Here is a 19,125-nt window from a genome sequence, read left to right as displayed (position 1 = left end):
TATCTTTCTGGATAATTGAAAATGTCTGTTTCAGAAATGCCATTCTCCCCTTCCACTAGTCAGTACACCCGAAAAACGGTTAGTTACTTTTTGTTATCAGCTTGGAGGCAAACCAGTATATCAATAATTTCACCCCAGCAGAAATAACAGTTACTAAAACTTGTGGGCAAGGGTGGATCTATTGCTGATTAGGAATAAACACACGGTGTTGATGTTAGAACAGTAGGTGTGTTAAAAAGACACGTGGCTCCTTCTTGGCTTATTAGAGCAAGTGCATTTGCACAACTGTTTTTCCCATTAAGTGGTTGTGATTCCTGTCAGTGAGTTAACTTGCATGGCGATCATCAGTCAGGGTAGAGTCTTTAAACATAGTATTGAATTCTTGCTGAAACTTTGGAACGACCTGTTTTTATAAGAAGCTTCCAAAGCTCTTTTTGAATGTGTTTGAAATTTACAGTAGGAATCTATCACATGGATTAACCTCCCTGAAGATCTCCACTAGATGTTGATCTTAAAAAAAAAAAAAAAAGCAGAAATCACATGCAGGCAAACAGAAACACAGTAAAAAGCCAAGTTTTTGTTCACTTCTTCCTATAAGACGTTTCCGCTTAGATGTCTACCTCTGTAGAAACATCCCGCAATGAATGATGGAAATCACTCCTTGCATCCGTGTGAAGGTTTTTAGGTATTTTGACAATCAGCTTCTCCACAGAACGTGCAAACTTGTGAAACTTGTGAATCTGGCTGGGCGATCCTGATTCTGGGTGGAATTAGGTGACTTTCAGCCGAACTCTGCCCAGGACTGGACTGTCAGTTGCATAAAAATCTATTTGGGCAATGGGAAGAGTGTGAAGTATGAGCTGTTTGCATCACTCCAACTGAATCGGTTGAATTTGGTTCCAGCCACACACACTCTGAGATGAGAAAGCCCACTTCGCTATGATTCAATACCGGGAAATAAATTCTGGTAGTCCTGTAGGCTTCCCTGGATCTGCTCCACAGAGACCAGAGGTCACTTCTTCAATGTTATAATTGCTCAGATCAAGGACTCCTTGCTCAGGATCACGTAAGTGTGACGGTCCCTGTAGGGGTCCTGGGGGAGGATATCACGGTTCAGCAGGATCTGGGTTTTGGTGCAAGAGCATTTATTTTAATCTAGCTATCTAAGCTATGGAAGCCCCTCACTATTGATTCAAACATAGGTAGTCCTCACTTAACCATTTGTTTAATGACGGTTCAGACTTACAGCAGTGTTGGAAAAAAACTTCTTACAACCGGTTCTCACACTTATGCCTGTTGCAGTGTCCCCGCGGTCACGTGGTCATGCTTTGGGTGCCTTGCAACCAGTTCGCATTTATGACCATTGCAGCGTCCCACGGTCACGTGATTGCTTTTCGACCTTCCCAGCTGGCTTCTGGAAAGCAAAATCAATGGGGAACTGCGTGATTTGCTTAATGGCCATATGGTTTGCTTAATGCCCATGGTGATTCGCTTAACAACCACCGCAAAAAGGCCATAAAATTGGGTTGGATTCGCTTAATGACCGCTTTGCTTAGCAACTGAAATTCTGGTCCCAATTGTGGTCATTAAGCGAGGACTACTTGTACATAACCGCCATATGTCTTCCTCCCTCCCTCCTTCCTTCCCCTTCTGTGTGATATTGATTCTAGGGCATCTCCAAATGTTTGTTTGTTTCTCCCTGATGCCAACATTAATGCATAAGTGTATTTTGGAAAATTAAAAAAAAAGAATGATTTTCAATCAATCACTTGTAATCATATAAATATATATATATATATATATATATATAAATATATATTAAGAAGTGTTTATTTGCAAAAAAAGGAAAAAAAAGAAAAAATGTTTTAAATGTAAACTATCTTATAAACTCCTGATTTGTGATGATCTGTCTTTTTGGTAATCATTGGGAAAAAAAATATCCGCTTGAGTACTGTAATAAATAAATATTAATATCAGCACCACTGAAACCCTTGATGGGACAAATCTATGTACTGTATGTATTAAAAAGAAAAACCCACAGCTGTATCAAATAAATGTTTATTGACTTTTTTGTACTTTGGCCTGAGTGTCTTTACTGGAAAAACAGGGACTGAACAATAACTTCTATTTTTTAACCCAGTTCCTTATATGTTCAAAGCACTTCAGGCCAGGTTGTTGGACAGAAACTCCTCAAATAGAAATTACACAAACGGCGATCTGTTTAATCATGGCTTATCAAATAAAACTATGGCTGGCTAGTTTCATGCTTCTTCCTACCAATCTGTCCCACCTTACTTATAATGGATGCATCAGAAAAGTAGGAGAGTTTTTTAAAACACAAAGACAGTAGCTGCAGCTGCTAGATAAACCTTAATCAGTGGCTTGTCCACATGGTCTGCTCCTTGCCTGTTTCCAATCTTGGTGAGATTTTCCCCTGCTCAGTCTGATTTTGCTCCCCACATTCTGTGTCTTGCACTGCTCCCTACAACCATAGGCAACCCAGGCACCCTACGATGTCATCGTGCAAATGATACCACTTATGTATCGTTTGTGTGATGGCATAATGGCATGAGTGACATCACTTAGGGTTCTGTGCACACCTCTGCCTATAAGTATCAATTGGGAATGTATTCTTAGCTACGTCTGGAAGTCCACAACTTCTCCATTTCTGATGCAAAATCATTCATACCACACGTTATAGGGCTGATGATTCTGTGCATCTCTCTCTCTTCCGAGAATCAGGAAATAGGTAGCTGAACGGGTGGAGGGAGGGAGCAGTGATGAATCTCGCAATACCAAACTGTTTCTTGTTTGGGAATTCTAGAATTCTGATGTAAAAAGAACATGTGCACATGAAAATACCAGAGTGATCAGGGAACAAGAGAAGAGAATACAGGCAGTCCTCGCTTAACAACCATTCGTTTAGTGATGTTTCAGACTTACAACGGTGGTGGAAAAACCAACTTGCAACCTGTCCTCACGCTTACAGCCATCACAATGTGTCTGCGGTCACGTGATCATGATTTGGGCGCTTGGCAACCAGTTTGCATTTATAACTGTTGCGGCATCCCGTGGTCAATTGATCACCATTTTCAGCCTTTCTGGCTGGCTTCTGGCAAGCAAAATCAATGGGAACTGCGTGATTCACTTAACAACCACATGGTTTGCTTAACGACCACCGCAAAAGGTGGTACAATCAGGTGAGATTCGCTTAATGACTGCTTCGCTTAGCAACCAAAATTCCGGTCCCAATTGTGGTTGTTAAGCCAGGACTATTGTACATGTAGCTCACAGTTGAACTGTGGAGTCCTTTGTGCTCTCTGAGCTTGGCTGTTTGCTTGCAGATGTTTCATTACCCAACTAGGTGACATCATCAGGGAACAGGGATCAGGGAACAGATAAGGAACAATGGACATAAATTGGGCTGTCAAAGCTACTTGCTTATGGCTGTAAATACCAAGGAACCACATCCCTCTACCGGTGTGGTTTCCAGATCTCTGCAGTGAGTTACAGATGTATGCATTGCTCACAGCATGAAATGCCTTTTCCTAAAACACTTAACGATCACGTGGATTTGTATGTCTTTATATTAAGTGCAATTTTTAAAAATTCAGGGAGATTTCTTTTTTTTATAATTTAGCCACAAACCCTAGCTCCATCTTGAATTGAAGAAAGATTTCTCGTGGGTCAGTGAATTATTATACAGGGCAATTGTGTTTTTTTAACTATAATGTTCACAACCACAGGGTAAATATGTCTGCACAGGGATGTGTCTACACAAAACTATGCCCCACTGAACTCCTAATGAAACGGATTTAAATTTGCAAACTAAGGAGGATGAAATTCTTCTGAAGCGGGTGAGACAAACATTTTCAAAGAATCTCAGCCATGTACATGTCTGTGTGGCAATTACCTAAACTCCCCATTTGAATGTACTATTGTTTACAGTAAATGAATTCAGCACTAAAGTGGTCAAGTTGCTCAGGGAAGAACGGCACTAACATTTCCACCGAGGTCCTTTTAACTCTGTTTGAGGGGTCCATTTTCCTTCCAGACCCGGAAGCTTGGCATTTGCAGCTTGCAAACTCCCCTGTTTAATCTCACGGTGTTTCCACTGCTGTGAGAGGAGACAAATTGCAGATAATCTTTCCTCTGGCAGCTTCCAGAGGAAGACTTTAAAAGCCTCTTTTTGCTGAGCCAAACGCTTTGCCAGCTGTGGGGGAGGCCCCCAAGAATCAGGAGCTGAAAAGCAAGGGGGGACATGGTGAGCCCAAGGGCAAAACATCTGGTGGAAGAGAACCGAACGGTACAGATGTAGGGATCAAAGGGGCTGTCTGGGGAAATGTGATTGTAGTTGCAGCGATGAAAGCTTGGGGATGCCATTCATTAGCTTGTGTTAGCTCTAACAAGTTCCTGTTTCTGCTGAGATGATTGGCAGGACAGCAAAGGGCCTTTCAGGCATTGCTGAAACTAACACCTCGGTGAGGGTCCTGCAGGAATAAGCAAAAACAATTGAGCTTTTGGGTCATTTGGCTTCCTATCCTCCAGGGGAAAGGAAAGAACAAGAAGAATTCTTATTATGGGGTGGAAAATCAAATTCTCCATACAGCGTCAGTTGCCAAAAGGTGTTTTCCCCAACCTGGCAGTGTCAGCACCTGGTCATTCGAGCATTCACACAATCACAGTCAGGAGGCTGGGATTCCTTTAACTGTTTTAATGAAGTGTAATGAACGGTACAGAAGGCAAGCTGCGAATAAAGAGTTCCCGCTCAAACCTAACTTAAAAACTACATTCCTTAGTTAGTCCCCTTTCCCATGAACCATGTTACCCCCCTCCCCTCCAGATGGTATTCCTGGCATATCTCCACCCCGTGTCCTTGATGTCCTCCATAGCCATAATAAACCACTTCACACTCCAACTTCACACCCCCTCCCATCTGGCAACACGGAGTCCATTCCATGAAGAAGGAAATGATGGGAGATGCTCCGATAAGGGTTTCTGTGAAACCTTTGATCGGGGGGATCTGACAATCTGAATCTTTGCAAACCCAGCACAACCCTTCCCCCTGGTCTTTTACACTCTCACAAGCTTCTCTATGCTAGTCCTCCCGATCTTCTGCCACCGCTGGGTCTTTTCTCCACTCCACATTAACCAAGTGGTGTCCTCTCCAGCTGCATGTCCAGCATCTGAAATACGCCCCCCCCCCATTGCTTTTCCTTTCTCTTTGTATATTCTACATCTAAGGCCAGTAGGTGCCACTCCACAGATGACTTCTAGCCTTTTCCTCTTTTCTGTCTACATGCTCCTTCCTGGTCTTGTTCTAAGTCATCAGCCTTCCCTTAGGGAAAAAAAATCTGTGGCCTTGGCACAAACCCAACCACTCACTTGCAGCCAGGAACTTCATCCTCCTCCCTCCCTCCCTGCCTTCCTCTTCCCCCTCTCCTATCCCGTCCCACTTCCCTGTTCCTTCCTTCCCCTCCCTTCCCTCCACTCCCCTCCTTTTTTCCTTGGTGAGTTAGTTGTTCCAAGCACTTGGAAAAGCCCACCCTCCGTCATCTCCTTAATAATATGAGCGAAAATCAAATTCTCCATTCAGCATCAGTTGCCAAAAGGCGTTTTCCCCAACCTGGCAGCCTCTGGATAAGTTAGATGTCAATCCTTGTCACTCCTAAAAAGTGTGCAAGCCGGAGCTCAAGGACACTCCTCTGCAAGAAACATATTGTAGAACGGTTCGCACGTGTGTGGACCAGAAGAAACCTTTGCCAGTTGTTAGTCTTCTTTCATATAATTATATCGAAAGTTTTAAAAACAAAAGTAAAAATTAATCCAAACTCAGAATAAGAAAAAAAGAAAAAGGAAGAAATAAAAGAGACAGCTAAAGTGCAAAAAGGCAAGAAAAAGAAAAGAAGGTAGAAGAAAAACAGAAAAAGAAAAAAGTTTGCTTCTGATCTTTACAGTAGTTGTAAGTACAATTGTAGATTTACCTCTTTCTCCAAAGTTCCATCGTGTCTCTTCTTTCTATAATCTATCCTATCCAATCATCAAAACCATAGATCGTAAGTTCATTTTTTCCCATTCTATGCAAAAAGTTACAAGCGGTTTCCAGTCAATAATAAACTGGATAGATAATGTCTTTTCCGGTTGTTATCCTTCTGAAGGTTTTGTCAAAGGAACCCAGTCACATGGCCACTTTCCAATCTTTCTAATGGATACACTGAAACTAAGTATTTTTTAAAATATTGATTTATATAAAAAGAAAGCATTTCACTTGCTTCCTTGCTTGCAATTAATTTCCGGAAAGTTTCTTTGTATAGCTGTCTTCCTGTCTTTCTATTTTTAGCTGATGGGAAGCTTTACTATTACTATTACTTCCCATGTTAGAGTATCATCTCAAAAGCCATCTGGTGAGGGGATGACTCACATGGCTTTCCTCAAATTACAAGGTAGTATAGCCCTTCCTTCAAAGTAGACCAGACTAGGAATCCTAGTTATGAATGCTAATACGATTTTTATTATAATGTTATAGTAACAGAACCTTGCAGGTCTGAATACACTCCCCCCCTCCCCCCCCTTATCTTCGTGAGACCTAGGGAGGGTCAAGCCTGAGATGCTTTCTCAAATTACATTTCTGCCTCCGAGTCAAATTTCCTTTATCTGGCTGTTGCCTTGGTTGTGGCTTTCCCTCCTGCTCCTCAGGGTTAGTCCTTCTGCTCATTACGTAGTAGAATTAAAATGTAGTTCCATGTAGCATTTCAATAAATGAGTAAAATTATCCCACAATACCTTCTGCACAATATTTTTCTAGTTTATTTAGACCAGGGTTTCTCACCCAGGGTTCCGCGAGAGGCCACTAGGGGTTCCCTGGGAGAACACTATTTAAGAAGTTATTTCAAATTAGGGCAACTTCGCCCAGAGTTCCTCTGCTCAGAGGAGATGGGCGGTGACAAATTTGACAAACAAACAAACTTCACATTAAAGAAGAAAGTTTCATTCTTTATTTTTAAGAACACGGTTAGTGCCTATACACAGGCCCACCCATGAAACGAATACAATAATTTTGTAACTTCTGGCCTTTCTTTGAGCGTGAATGTGCAGGGGTTCCCCGGGGCCTGAAAAATATTTCAAGGGTTCCTCCAGGGTCAAAGGGTTGAGAAAGGCTGATTTAGACCTATTTATTTATAGCAAATCCCATTCAGCCGTGCTGTACTGCAGCATTAATTAAAAGCTTCCTGTTTGTAAGTACTGCTACTTTCCATTGTGAGCTTGAGGTGTATCAAGAACACCAGTGTAGTTCACTAAGGATTCAGTTCCCTTAGAAAAAGGTTGCAGGGGCCTTATACTCACTAATTTACCTGGTTTCTTTGTCCTTTCTGCAGATTTACAGACCTAGAGATACTGTAAGTATGCTAAATTGAGTCAAACAGTTTGAGCCATTCCTTTTCTTTGACAAGCATAGACTTTCAGGCTGGAGGAGGTTAGGTTTTTGAGAAATTTTCCTGTTTGGTGTAATTAAGATTTTTTCCCCTTAATTATTCTGATTCTCATCTCTAAGAAGAAAGAGGGGTATGAACTGTGTTAATTACTATTTCTTTTTTTATTTATGGACTTGAAAAAAATACAGAAGTATATTTCCCTGTGTCTGCCAAGAGTGCCAAGCAGAAAAAGAATGCAGGTGGTCCACGCTTAACGACCACAATTGGGACCAGCATTTTGGTTGCTAAGCAAAGCGGTCATTAAGCAAATCCAACCCAATTTTACGACCTTTTTTACAGCAGCCATTAAGCAAATCACTGCAGGCGTTAAGCAAGCCACATGGTCGTTAAGTGAATCACACAGTTCCCCATTGATTTTGCTTGCCAGAAGCTGGCCAGCAAGGTCAAAAATGGCAATCATGTGACCATAGGATGGTGTGATGGTCATAAATGCAAACTGGTTACCAAGCACCCAAATCGTCATGTGACTGTGGGGACGCTGCGACGGTTGTAACTGTGAGGACCAGTCATAAGTCCATTTTTTTTCAGCACCATTGTAAGTCCGAACCATCACTAAACGAATGGTTGTTAAGCGAGGACTACCTGTGGCTTCAACATGTTTCAGAAACTGAAAACTTCAGGTGTTTTTCAACCTTGTTGTCTTTAAGATATGTGGACTTCAACTCCCAGAATTCCCCAGCCACCAGTCCACACATCTTAAAGTTGCCAAGGTTGAAAAACACTGATGTAGACTAAGGAGGATGACCTTGACAAAAATGTATGAGAACCGTTACCTAGACAAAAGGAGCTGAAGTATATTTTAAGCCCTGAGAAACAAGATAATATTCGGAAGCAGCTCAGACAGACACCTCCCCAATTCACTGGAGTATAAGAAAGAGGAGGGGGTCCAGCACAGTCAGACTTGCAAGGTTTTCTCCTTATAGCCCATCTCACTAAAATTGGTTTTAGCCTTCCTGTGGAGCTGATTTCCTGGTCTGGTCTACCTGGGTGGCTGACACTGCACGAGCTGAGCTTCTTCTCTCCTTTCAACAGCTGCAGCCAAGGTGATCCCTACCCACTGCATGCCACTCTGTGCCAAGAGTCCAGAATGAAAGCCTCTGGTGTCTTAGGACCAAATGAGGCAATATATGCAGCTCAGGGTAGAACGGGCTGGTAACATCAGCGCTGATGCTATTACCTGGCATGATAAGAAAACATCTGCAGGGACCAGCCAAGAATCCAGCTAGACGATGCTTGGGAATATAGAACAATGTCAGAGTCCTTAGCTAAACCTTGGCACAAATTCCCGGCCATGTGACCTGGCCCAGCTCGGCTTGAATTCAGACTCAAACAACCCGACATGGGTAGATAAGAAACTTAACTGCAGCGTGTGAACCAATTGCCTTCTTGAGAGGGAGGATGCAAAATCTCCTTTAAGCCCCAGGTCAGTTTGGATCTGTTATCTTGTCTCCTTGCTGCCTTTCAACTGCTTTCATGCAGCTGCCTTGTGGCCTTGAACCAACGGTTGCTGATCAATCGACTTTGCACAGTTGCGTCCCCACCTTGACTTTTCTGACCTCTCCCCTATCCCCAGATGGCCCTAATGCTCAAGATCTGTAATTTGCCTGGAATCCACATTGTTGGGAGGAAGGCTGCCCCTCTCAGAAAGAGTAAACTAACAAATAATTTTAACTACCAGCTCTGGCAAGAAATAGAGCAAATGCCAATGCCCAGAAGCTTGCCACGTTGTCAGTCTAAATGAGAACAGCTTTGCTAGAGATAAGACTGGGAGCATCTCCAAAGAGCGCTGTAGAGCCGAGGACCATCTTTTGCAGATCCTTGTACCTGCAACTGAAGTACAGGTAGTCCTCACTTAACAACCATTCGTTTAGTGACAGTTCAGACTTACAATGGTGTTGAAAAAAACAACTTATGACCGATTCTCACACTTATGACCGTTGCAGCATCCGCATGGTCATGTGATCGCAATTTGGGCCCTTGGCAACTGGTTCGCATTTATGACTGTTGCAGCATCCTGTGGTCACATGATCACCATCTTTTACCTTCCTAGCCGGCTTCTGGCAAACAAAATCAATGGGGAACCACATGATTTGCTTAACGACCACATGGTTCACTTAACAACCACAGTGACTCACTTAACAATGACAGCAAAAAAGGTAAAATTGGGTCAGATTTGTTTAATGACCGCTTTGCTTAGCAACCGAAATTCTGGTCCCAATTGTGGTTGTTAAATGAGGACTACTTGTAAAAGCCAAAAATAGGTGGGATTATTTTGTTTCTCTGACATGCTTCTTTCAAACAGAGCCTTCTTTTGAAGGAGGAGTCTAAATGGTTGAGAATTAATGGTTGGTTAAGATGGTTTCCTCTTGATCCCAGTGGAATTCCAGGAATTAAAGCCCCAACACAGCTAGAAATCCTCATGTTGGTATGACCAATTTAAGGTCCAGTAGTTATGTGAATCAAAGAGTAAATCTTTAGGTCCACGTATGGACCTAAGGATTTACTTACTACTTTACTTAGTACTTACTACTCAAATGTCCCTCAAATGCACTTTTGTGGCTACAAGTTTGATAAAATATGACAATAATAAAATGACAGGCGGGACAAGTTGGCATTAATTAAACTTTCCCAGCCACCTACATTAGGAACTGATACCAAAACGGCTGTCAATCTTATTTATTATTAATTTATTTAATAAATGTATGCGGCCGCCCATCTCCTATGCCCATGACCCTGGGCGGCTCACGATTAAAATGAAACAAAAACAGTGTAAAAACACAACCAATAATTAAAAACAGAAATAACATAAAGTAGCAGCTGAGAACAATCACAACATCCCACAGACGATATAGCCAAGAAATGGGCTCACCCACACTATCAGAGCCACAGGCTTGACCGCAGAGCCAGATTTTTAATGCCTGGCGACAGGCCAGCAGGTTGGGGCATGTCTGACCTCGGGGGGGGGGGGGGATGATGGTCCAAAGGGTGGATACCAAAGCAGAAAAGGCCCTCTGCCTGGGTCCCGCTAGATGGGGCAGGTGGGACCTGGAACATGAATGAGTTTTAGGAATCTAGTGGGGTGTCCCCCAGTCTGGTTTGTACTACTGTTGTTTGTAATGAAAACTTGGGCATTCTGTGATTTTAGCTGCAATTCCATATCCAAGCCCATGGGAGTAAACAATACTGAAACTCAGTAGGTGTGCATGTGTTGAAAATACAGTTTTGCACACAACCAGCAATTAAGAAGCTATTTTGAGGGAGATGGGCGGTAATTAAATTTGAATAATAATAAAATAAAAATTTTATTACACAATTCCCTGCTGGCCACTGGATGGAGCTGTTGCAATGCAGCATTTCTACTGGCTAATACTCAACAGGTATGTTGGGGCCCAAGTTGGAGAAGAATGCTCTACACCAGGGTTTTTCAACCTTGGCAACTTTAAGATGTGTGGACTTCAATGCCCAGAATTCCCCACCAGCATGTGTGGACTTCCACTCCCAGAATTCCCCTGCCAGCATGTGTGGACTTCAACTCCCAGAATCCCCCAGCCAGCACACTGGCTGGGGAATTCTGGGAGTTGAAGTCCACACATCTTAAAGTTGCCAACGTTGAAAAACACTGGTGTAGAGTAACTTTCTCTCTATCCCCTTGTTTTGCTTGCCCTCTTTTGCATCTTGGCTATATCCCTTTTGAGGAACCAGGATCAAAATTTTATTATATATTTATTGTTTTATATTGTAAACCGCCCAGAGTTCCTCCGCTCAAAGGAGTTGGGCGGTGACAAATTTGATTGACTGATTGATAAATAAATAAATAAAAGTGTGCCCTTGCACCATGCAGTACTTCAGAGTCAAGTCCCATATGATGCTCTGGAGCAAGCCACTCTTTAAAGCAGCTGCGTCTTTTCCCGAGGTAGCGCATAGTCAGTGCTGGGGAAATGGGACCAACTCATCCAGGCCCTGGAAGCAGAGCCCCAACATGAGGCATCACCAGAGGCAAGCGTGCCTTGCACCAGGACTGAAGACTGGTGGGAATGGCCTGAAAGGGTCGGTACCGACACACTTGAAGGATCACAGCTCATCTGCATAGTCATTCTCAATGCAATGCCTGCTGTTTGGCTTCACGGAAGGCAGTTGCCTGATTATATGGATCTGGATGCTTTATGGTATCTGGGTCCAAACTTATGACAAGTCTTAAAGAGAGCACTAACATTTTAAATAGTCTTTCCCAACAGATGCCCTCCAGAAGTGTCAACGCCCATCATTCTCACCCATCCATCCAACATACCTGAAGGTCTGGGGAAGGTGACCAGCAGATGGCTCAAATCTTGGTTCAGAAGCCAAGCAAGTCACACCTTTTGAGTATTTAGATGGGAGACCACTAGGAATATATGGACGGGAGACCACTAGGAATATATGGATGGGAGACCACTAGGACTGTAATAATAGAAAGCCTCTTCCATACTGTTGCTCAGAATACTGGAGACTTTAATTTTATCTGTTTTCAACACAAGGAAAGTACACCTCTTAATTTTTGACAACAAGCTCTCAACCCAGCACCTCCTGGACTTGTTAGTTGTTTCTAGCATCATGCCTTCTTGGCTGGCTGAAGCCGATGGGACTTGTAGTCCATTCCCTCCAGAATTGGGGAGAAGACCTATTGTGCTCTCCAGCTTACTTGCAAACCCGTTTTAATGCCAGGAATCTTGAAGAAGAGCAAGAAAGACCTGTTGGAAATTCAGCAGCCAAGTTTGCCCATCATCCATAATGTAGTTTGTTTGTGGCTGGGAGTGTCACACAAATGCATGTATTTATTTATCTATCTATCAGATTTGTATGGCCGCTCATCTTAAACACAACTCTGGGCAGCTCACAACAATAAAAACAGTATCTATAAAACTGCAGAGAGCCAGTTTGGTGTTGTGGTGAAGGCGCTGGGCTAGAAACCGGGAGACCGGGAGTTCTAGTCCCGCCTTAGGCCTGAAAGCTGGCTGGGTGCCCTTGGGTCAGTCCCTCTCTCTCGGCCCAAGAGCCAATCAGGCATGGTATGAGAGTTCTAGTCCCGCCTTAGGCACAAAAGCCGGCTGGGTGCCCTTGGGCCAGTCCCTCTCTCTCGGCCCAAGAGCCAATCAGGCATGGTATGAGAGTTCTAGTCCCGCCTTAGGCACAAAAGCCGGCTGGGTGCCCTTGGGCCAGTCCCTCTCTCTCGGCCCAAGAGCCAATCAGGCATGGTATGAGAGTCCTAGTCCCGCCTTAGGCACAAAAGCCGGCTGGGTGGCTTTGGGCCAGTCCCTCTCTCTCAGCCCAAGAGCCAATCAGGCGTGGTATGAGAGTCCTAGTCCCGCCTTAGGCACAAAAGCCGGCTGGGTGGCTTTGGGCCAGTCCCTCTCTCTCAGCCCAAGAGCCAATCAGGCGTGGTATGAGAGTCCTAGTCCCGCCTTAGGCACAAAAGCCGGCTGGGTGGCTTTGGATCAGTCCCTCTCTCTCGGCCCAAGAGCCAATCAGGCATGGTATGAGAGTTCTAGTCCCGCCTTAGGCACAAAAGCCGGCTGGGTGCCCTTGGGCCAGTCCCTCTCTCTCGGCCCAAGAGCCAATCAGGCATGGTATGAGAGTTCTAGTCCCGCCTCAGGCACAAAAGCCGGCTGGGTGCCCTTGGGCCAGTCCCTCTCTCTCGGCCCAAGAGCCAATCAGGCATGGTATGAGAGTTCTAGTCCCGCCTTAGGCACAAAAGCCGGCTGGGTGCCCTTGGGCCAGTCCCTCTCTCTCGGCCCAAGAGCCAATCAGGCATGGTATGAGAGTTCTAGTCCCGCCTCAGGCACAAAAGCCGGCTGGGTGCCCTTGGGCCAGTCCCTCTCTCTCGGCCCAAGAGCCAATCAGGCATGGTATGAGAGTTCTAGTCCCGCCTTAGCCACAAAGCCAGCTGGGTGATCTTGGGCCAGTCACCCTCTCTCAGCCCTAAGGAGGCAACGGCAAAACCACTTCTGAAAAACCTGCCAAGAAAACCGTAGGGACTTGTCTGGGCAGTCTCTGAGAATCAGACTCAAATAAAATTGCAGAACCATAAAATCCCAAAACAGAAGCCATAATTACAAACCACGATCAATGGAACAGGGTCGGGCCAACTTAGCACTTTATCCATCAACTCTTGTGGAAAGAAGCCAGAGATTATTGTGCTGTACGAGGTCGCACTGCAGCAGTATGAAAGGACCTCTGAATCACCATCTTCTCTCATAGCAGACTCTTATTTTCTACGGCAACCCCCCTGAAAAAGATCACCAGACTGACCTGGGGGACAAGAATGCAAAGTCAAGATCCCCTCATTCTGACAGATCTTGTGCCCCCCTTAATTTGTGGGCAGGTTTCCTTAAAAAGCCGCTATTAACCCTGATGCTATTCATGGCTCCCTCGGACAGCTGCCCGGCGTGCCAGAAAGACGCGTGCCAGCAAGCAGGCAGTGTTAGGTCTGCAGCCTGCCCGGCCCTGCCTGAAACATTTGTCTTCTATGGGGGCAGATATTACCATCTGTTGAGTTTGCTACGTTGGTTTGTGCTGGGGGTGCTGGTGTGGAATCAACACAGGACTCAAAGCACAAATAATCAAGGCTAACTGAAAACGTATTTTTCTCACACTGGCGTGGGAACTGGGGGGGATTTCTTGTTTTCTGCAGTCAAGTTTGGAAAATCTGTTTTGCTTTGCCTTTTTAGGAGCTGGTTCTCAGGCTTCATTAACTCACCTAAATTGTGGCCGGCTGCAGTCACACAGGTACAAAGGGATCGATTTAAGTCTTTGGTTTGGTTTTTGAAAAGGCTGAGTGGCTACTAACTTCTTTAATCCTGTGAATGAAAGTGGTAGATTCCAAAAGAGCAGAGATCAGAGTCAACAGCATTGGATTACAGGTAGTCCTTGCTTAGCGACCACAATTGGGACCAGAATTTCCAGTCATTAAGCGAATCCAACCCAATTTTACGACCTTTTTGTGACAGTCGTTAAGTGAATCACTGCAGGTGTTAAGCAAACCACATGGTTGTTAAGCAAATCACGCAGTTCCCCATTGATTTGCTTGCCAGAAGCCGGCCAGGAAGGTCAAAAATGGCAATCACGTGGCCACAGGAAGCTGCAACGGTCATAAATGCAAATTGGTTGCCAAGCACCCAAATTGTGATCACATGACCGTGGTGGGGACACTGCGATGGTCATGTGAGGACCAGTCGTAAGTCAGTCTTTTCAGCACGTCATAAGTCCAAACCATCACTAAATAAATGGCTGTTAAGTGAGGACTACCTGTATCCCATTGGAGACCCCATGTTTGCCTTCTGTCTATTTACAGAATCTCTGGCTGAGATAATTGACTAAGTGAAAATGAAGTTTTTAAAAAGGAAAGATTTTCTCAGATGAAATAGGACTCCTACCAAAATGGCTTATCACTGCCTTCTTCTGGGATAGTTTTTTTTTTCCCTAACATGCCAGTCTAGCCAACATCCCTGGGATTTCCTAGTGGTCTCCCATCCAAGTACTAACCAGGTTTGAAACTTGCTTAGTTATTGGACATCAGCCAAGGTCAGCTAGGGTGCAAGTGAATGAAGCTTGGGAGTTTCCTTAGTGGGTGGTTTGGCCGAATGAATGTCCTAAATGTCCTAATTTCAACTTGTCCAAAATTAGGGCAGCAGGCTTATGGGCTGCAACCGGTTATTTTCACGTGGCGACGACAGGGCGCCACCGTTGCGGCAGAAAATCCGTGCCAACATACCGACTTCGCCCATCGAGTTCAACGGGCACCCTTGAAAGCAAAAGAAGATTCCCAAACGGTGCATTTGAGCTGGACAGAAACTCCGCGGCACTCACAGCACCCTAAAAACTCACAAGCCGGACCAGGCTGCCAAGACCTCGCGCCTCGCGCTGATTCAGTCTCTCCATCCGACGCTCCGCCTTCTTCCTGCCGAGCGATTTGCTCTCTGAACGTCGCAATTCTCTAAGCCCGAGAAACGGTCGTTAAGCAACAATTGGCCACCCTCCTTTTGGTTTCCTTTCTTTGGCGCGAACCCGCCTTCCCGGCCGGGCTGCAGGACTACAACTCCCGTCATGCCAGGGGCTGCGAAGCTCCCTGGGCCTCGTAGTCCGCCGGAGCGCTCCTCCGCGTCTGCCAGAAGGGCTTTCCCCCCGCCGGCGAACTACGAATCCCAGCAAGCCGCAGGGCGGAACGCGGCGCCGCCGCCTCCTCTCGCTCGCGGGCTCCCAACAGCTGATCGGAGGGACCATGGCTGCAGCGCTCGCCGCCGGTGCCGAGCGCGGAGGGAGCGACGGCGCGGGCAGAGGCGACCGAGGGGACGGCAGGTCAGGGGCCCCGCGGGGCTGGGGGCGGCGGGCGGCGGGCGCGGCGGAAAGGGCCGGGCGGCTTCCTCCTCGGGGCGGCGGCGAGCGAGACCCTCTTCCTTGCTCCAGGGACGGGCGACCTATTGCCGGGCGCGGCGCTCCGGGACGCCTGTTGCTGCTTTTCTTCCTCCGGAGCGCGGCCGAGGCGCCCCTGCTGCATCTCCAGCCAGGTGCCCTTTAGAAGGCGAAAATGGCCTTCTTGCCCCCGGGGCCGAGGAAAGTTGCAGGTACACTGCTCCTGGCGGTGGAGGCTCCATCCTGGGGGAACGAATGGAAAAGAAGGCGGTGTTCTACGATCCAGGCTCTTTCACCAACCCTCCCCGTCCTTCCCTCCTTCCCCCTCACCCCCACCCCCCAGAAGCCCATAGCCATCCTCACGGGGGACGGCAACATTGTGGTTTGCCGGCTGATGCAGCTGGCGTGGCTCTTCTTCCTTTAGCAGCAGGTTGGTGCGCGGCAATGGGAGGATTAAGAGGGTTAACGCATGGAGGTTGGCGCGGTGCCCCTTGGGGGTCTACCAATTCAGCCGTTTGGCACAAAGGTCCAGAGGGGGCTGGGAGGTGTGCAGATCTGCTCTGTGGTGCTGTTCCTGCTGTGTGTCCATTCAGTGGGGTCGTAGTACTACGAAAGAGGAAAATCAGAGAGCCGCATCCCACCCTGGTGGATGTATTTTAGGCAGAGGAAACTTTTGGCCCAGGTAGGCTGAAGATCCTGGGAACAGAAAAAGACATCACAGAGTTAGAAAGGATATTAGAGGTCATCTAGTCCAACCCTCTGTTCCCCGGAGACTCCCCTAGAGCAGTGGTTCTCAACCTCTTTGAATCTGTGGCCCAATATTGAATATAGCAGGAGTTCTGTGGCACACCAGAAAATTATTTGTCTGTAGGTATTTTTAAGCATGTAAGATGTCATTCGAGGGGAAGTTACACATTTTTAAAATATCTGCACTGTCTTGAATATACAGAATATACAGAATACAAAAAAAAAAAAAGACAGGAATCTTGTGGCATGTTAGAAACAAGTGTATGGCACATCTATACTACAGCATCTCTGACAGATGGCCATCCAGCTTTTGTTTCAAGACCTCCAGCAAAGGAGAACCCCCGCTTTATGTGGCAGCCTGTTCCACAGGCTGTCAGCTTGCACAGACAGGAAGTTCCTCCTGGTGTCTAGCCTGGACCTCCTTCCTTATAGTTTTAACCCACTGGTTCTGGCTCTGCCCCCGCGGCAAGAGAGAATAAGTCCGCTCCTTTTGTGTGACAACCCTTCAGAGTTTGAAGATCCCTGTCCCATCTCCTATCAGTTGCCTCTTTTGAAGGTTCAGGATACCCCGATCCTTCAGTTGTTCCTGGTGGTTTGATTTTCAGGATATTAGAGTGTCCATCCAGGGTAGGTTTGAGTACAAGCAGTAACTGCATTCACACAAAACGCTTAGCCTGAATGGCAAGTTAACGTGTTTTCTGGGTATGCACAATACAGAGAACCGTCAGTGAATGAAATGGGTTCCAAAATGTTTATTTGATCTCCCTGTAGATTACCAAAGTTAAATTAATTGTTCTGGAGGCAGGACTTCCTACAGCTCAAGTCAGTCACGTGAAGGGACAGTGCTGCGAAATCATAGTCTTAACCATGTGCCCCCCTAAAGCAATTAACCGAAATGTGTGATGCGCCGAATGTTTGCAAACATTCCAGCTGCTGAGGAAGATCTGGGACACGAGGCTGAAAGGCGGTAGTTCCTGCAGAGAAAGTTATTTACCTAACAGGCAAAAGCAGGCACTTTTGCCTGCTGGTCTCTTGAGACTGAATTATTTTTTTCCTTTCCTCCCGCTTCAGCCGGTGGCTAGAATTGAAATATGCAAATAGTCATTCTCTGCAATTTGTTTATCAAGTTTAACATGATTCTTCCTGTAGCTAAGTTCTTTTTGCTTTATTCTTCGTGCTGCTAACTCATATTTTAATGGTGAAAAGTTCTTGAGAAGGTTTCTTTCCAAACCGCGGCAGTGCTGTTTGTTGAAATGTCATGATCAACTGATTGTCTTGGAACGGCTGTGAATGTCACACTTTGGACCCAGCGCCATGGTCTGCTTGGCAGCACCCATCCACACCGGCAGCCTCCTTTGGACTGGCATTTAATCCATCCTGCGGGTTAGCCTCCTGGGATGCCTGGCACTTTAAATGTTTTCCTAATTTGCTTCTAATAAAGGTGTTTCAGAAGGCTGTGCAGGGCGTGGAATGAGACATTTTAGCAAATGCAGAAAGCAAGGAGCTGTTTCCATTTATCCACTCGCCCACTTGTATTTTTTAAAAGTACTTAAGGTGATCTCAAGGCTTTTGATCTAGGTCAGTGGATAATCTGTTTGGTGTGCATGCCATGGCTCTAAAAAGTTCTGAATGTTTTGTTTTATTCCATGTACATGTGGCAGACATGGGTTTGCACCTGTGTGTGAATGAATTCCTGGGGAATTGTCCTAGGCGTAGGACAACTCCTAACTTTGTGGCTTTATTCGCACATGCTTAACCCTAAAACCAGGTTAGCAAAACACAGTGGTTATGTTCACAAAACCCGTGATGCCTGAAAAAACCAGTTGTATTATCTGGTGGCTAAAACAGTGGCTGCGTTCTCCCAATTTGCTGTACCACAGACTCCCTGACTCCGATTTAAACTAGCTTTTTGTCTTGTGTGTGACTTTAGCCTGTGAATCGTTCAACAGTGGCCAAGATATATTTTGTGGGTGTCGTCTTCTTCTGGAGATCATAGAATCATAGAGTTGGAAGATACCTTAGATCAGGGTTCCTCAACCTTGGCAACTCTAAGCTGTGCGGACTTCAACTCCCAGAATTCCCCAGCCAGCATGGGCCTTAGAGGTCATCTGGTCCATCTCCCTGCTCAGTTTAGGATCCATAATAAACGGGTGGCCATCCAGCCTTTCTTTGAAGTCCTCCAGAGAAGGAAAACTCACCAGTTGTGCTTTCAGACTTGCAAGATTGATGTTAGCCTCGCTGGGTAATCCAGATAGGATCACAACCAAATGAGCTAATTCTACTTTATATCAGAATTGCAAGTGGTTGCTCTACTGTCAGCCTTCCCAGGTAGACCAGACAGGAATCACGGCTAGATGAGCTAATTCTACTTTATTGGAAAGCTACATTGACAGCATCTTGCAAGTCTGAAAGTACAGATCTCCCGCCTTCTCCTTTACACCCCAAGAAACTAGGGAGGGTCCCTTCTGAGCCTCTTTCCCCACCCATTATGCAGCCGCGG

General features: G+C 45.7%; 1 protein-coding gene across 1 annotated transcript in view; it reads left to right on the top strand.

Annotated features, from left to right (window-relative positions):
- Positions 1-15,726: 15,726 nt before the first annotated feature.
- The window catches only part of UCKL1 (uridine-cytidine kinase 1 like 1), a 42,706-nt gene continuing 39,307 nt past the window's right edge, over positions 15,727-19,125 (top strand). The window contains exon 1 of the mRNA XM_063296887.1: positions 15,727-15,824. Coding sequence (XP_063152957.1) covers positions 15,748-15,824 — 77 coding nt within the window. The 5' untranslated portion in view covers positions 15,727-15,747. The remainder of the gene's footprint in view (positions 15,825-19,125) is intronic.

The sequence above is a fragment of the Candoia aspera genome, chromosome 3, assembly GCF_035149785.1.
Source record: "Candoia aspera isolate rCanAsp1 chromosome 3, rCanAsp1.hap2, whole genome shotgun sequence".
Taxonomy (NCBI): domain Eukaryota; kingdom Metazoa; phylum Chordata; class Lepidosauria; order Squamata; family Boidae; genus Candoia; species Candoia aspera.
This window is presented reverse-complemented; position numbering and strand designations above follow the sequence as displayed.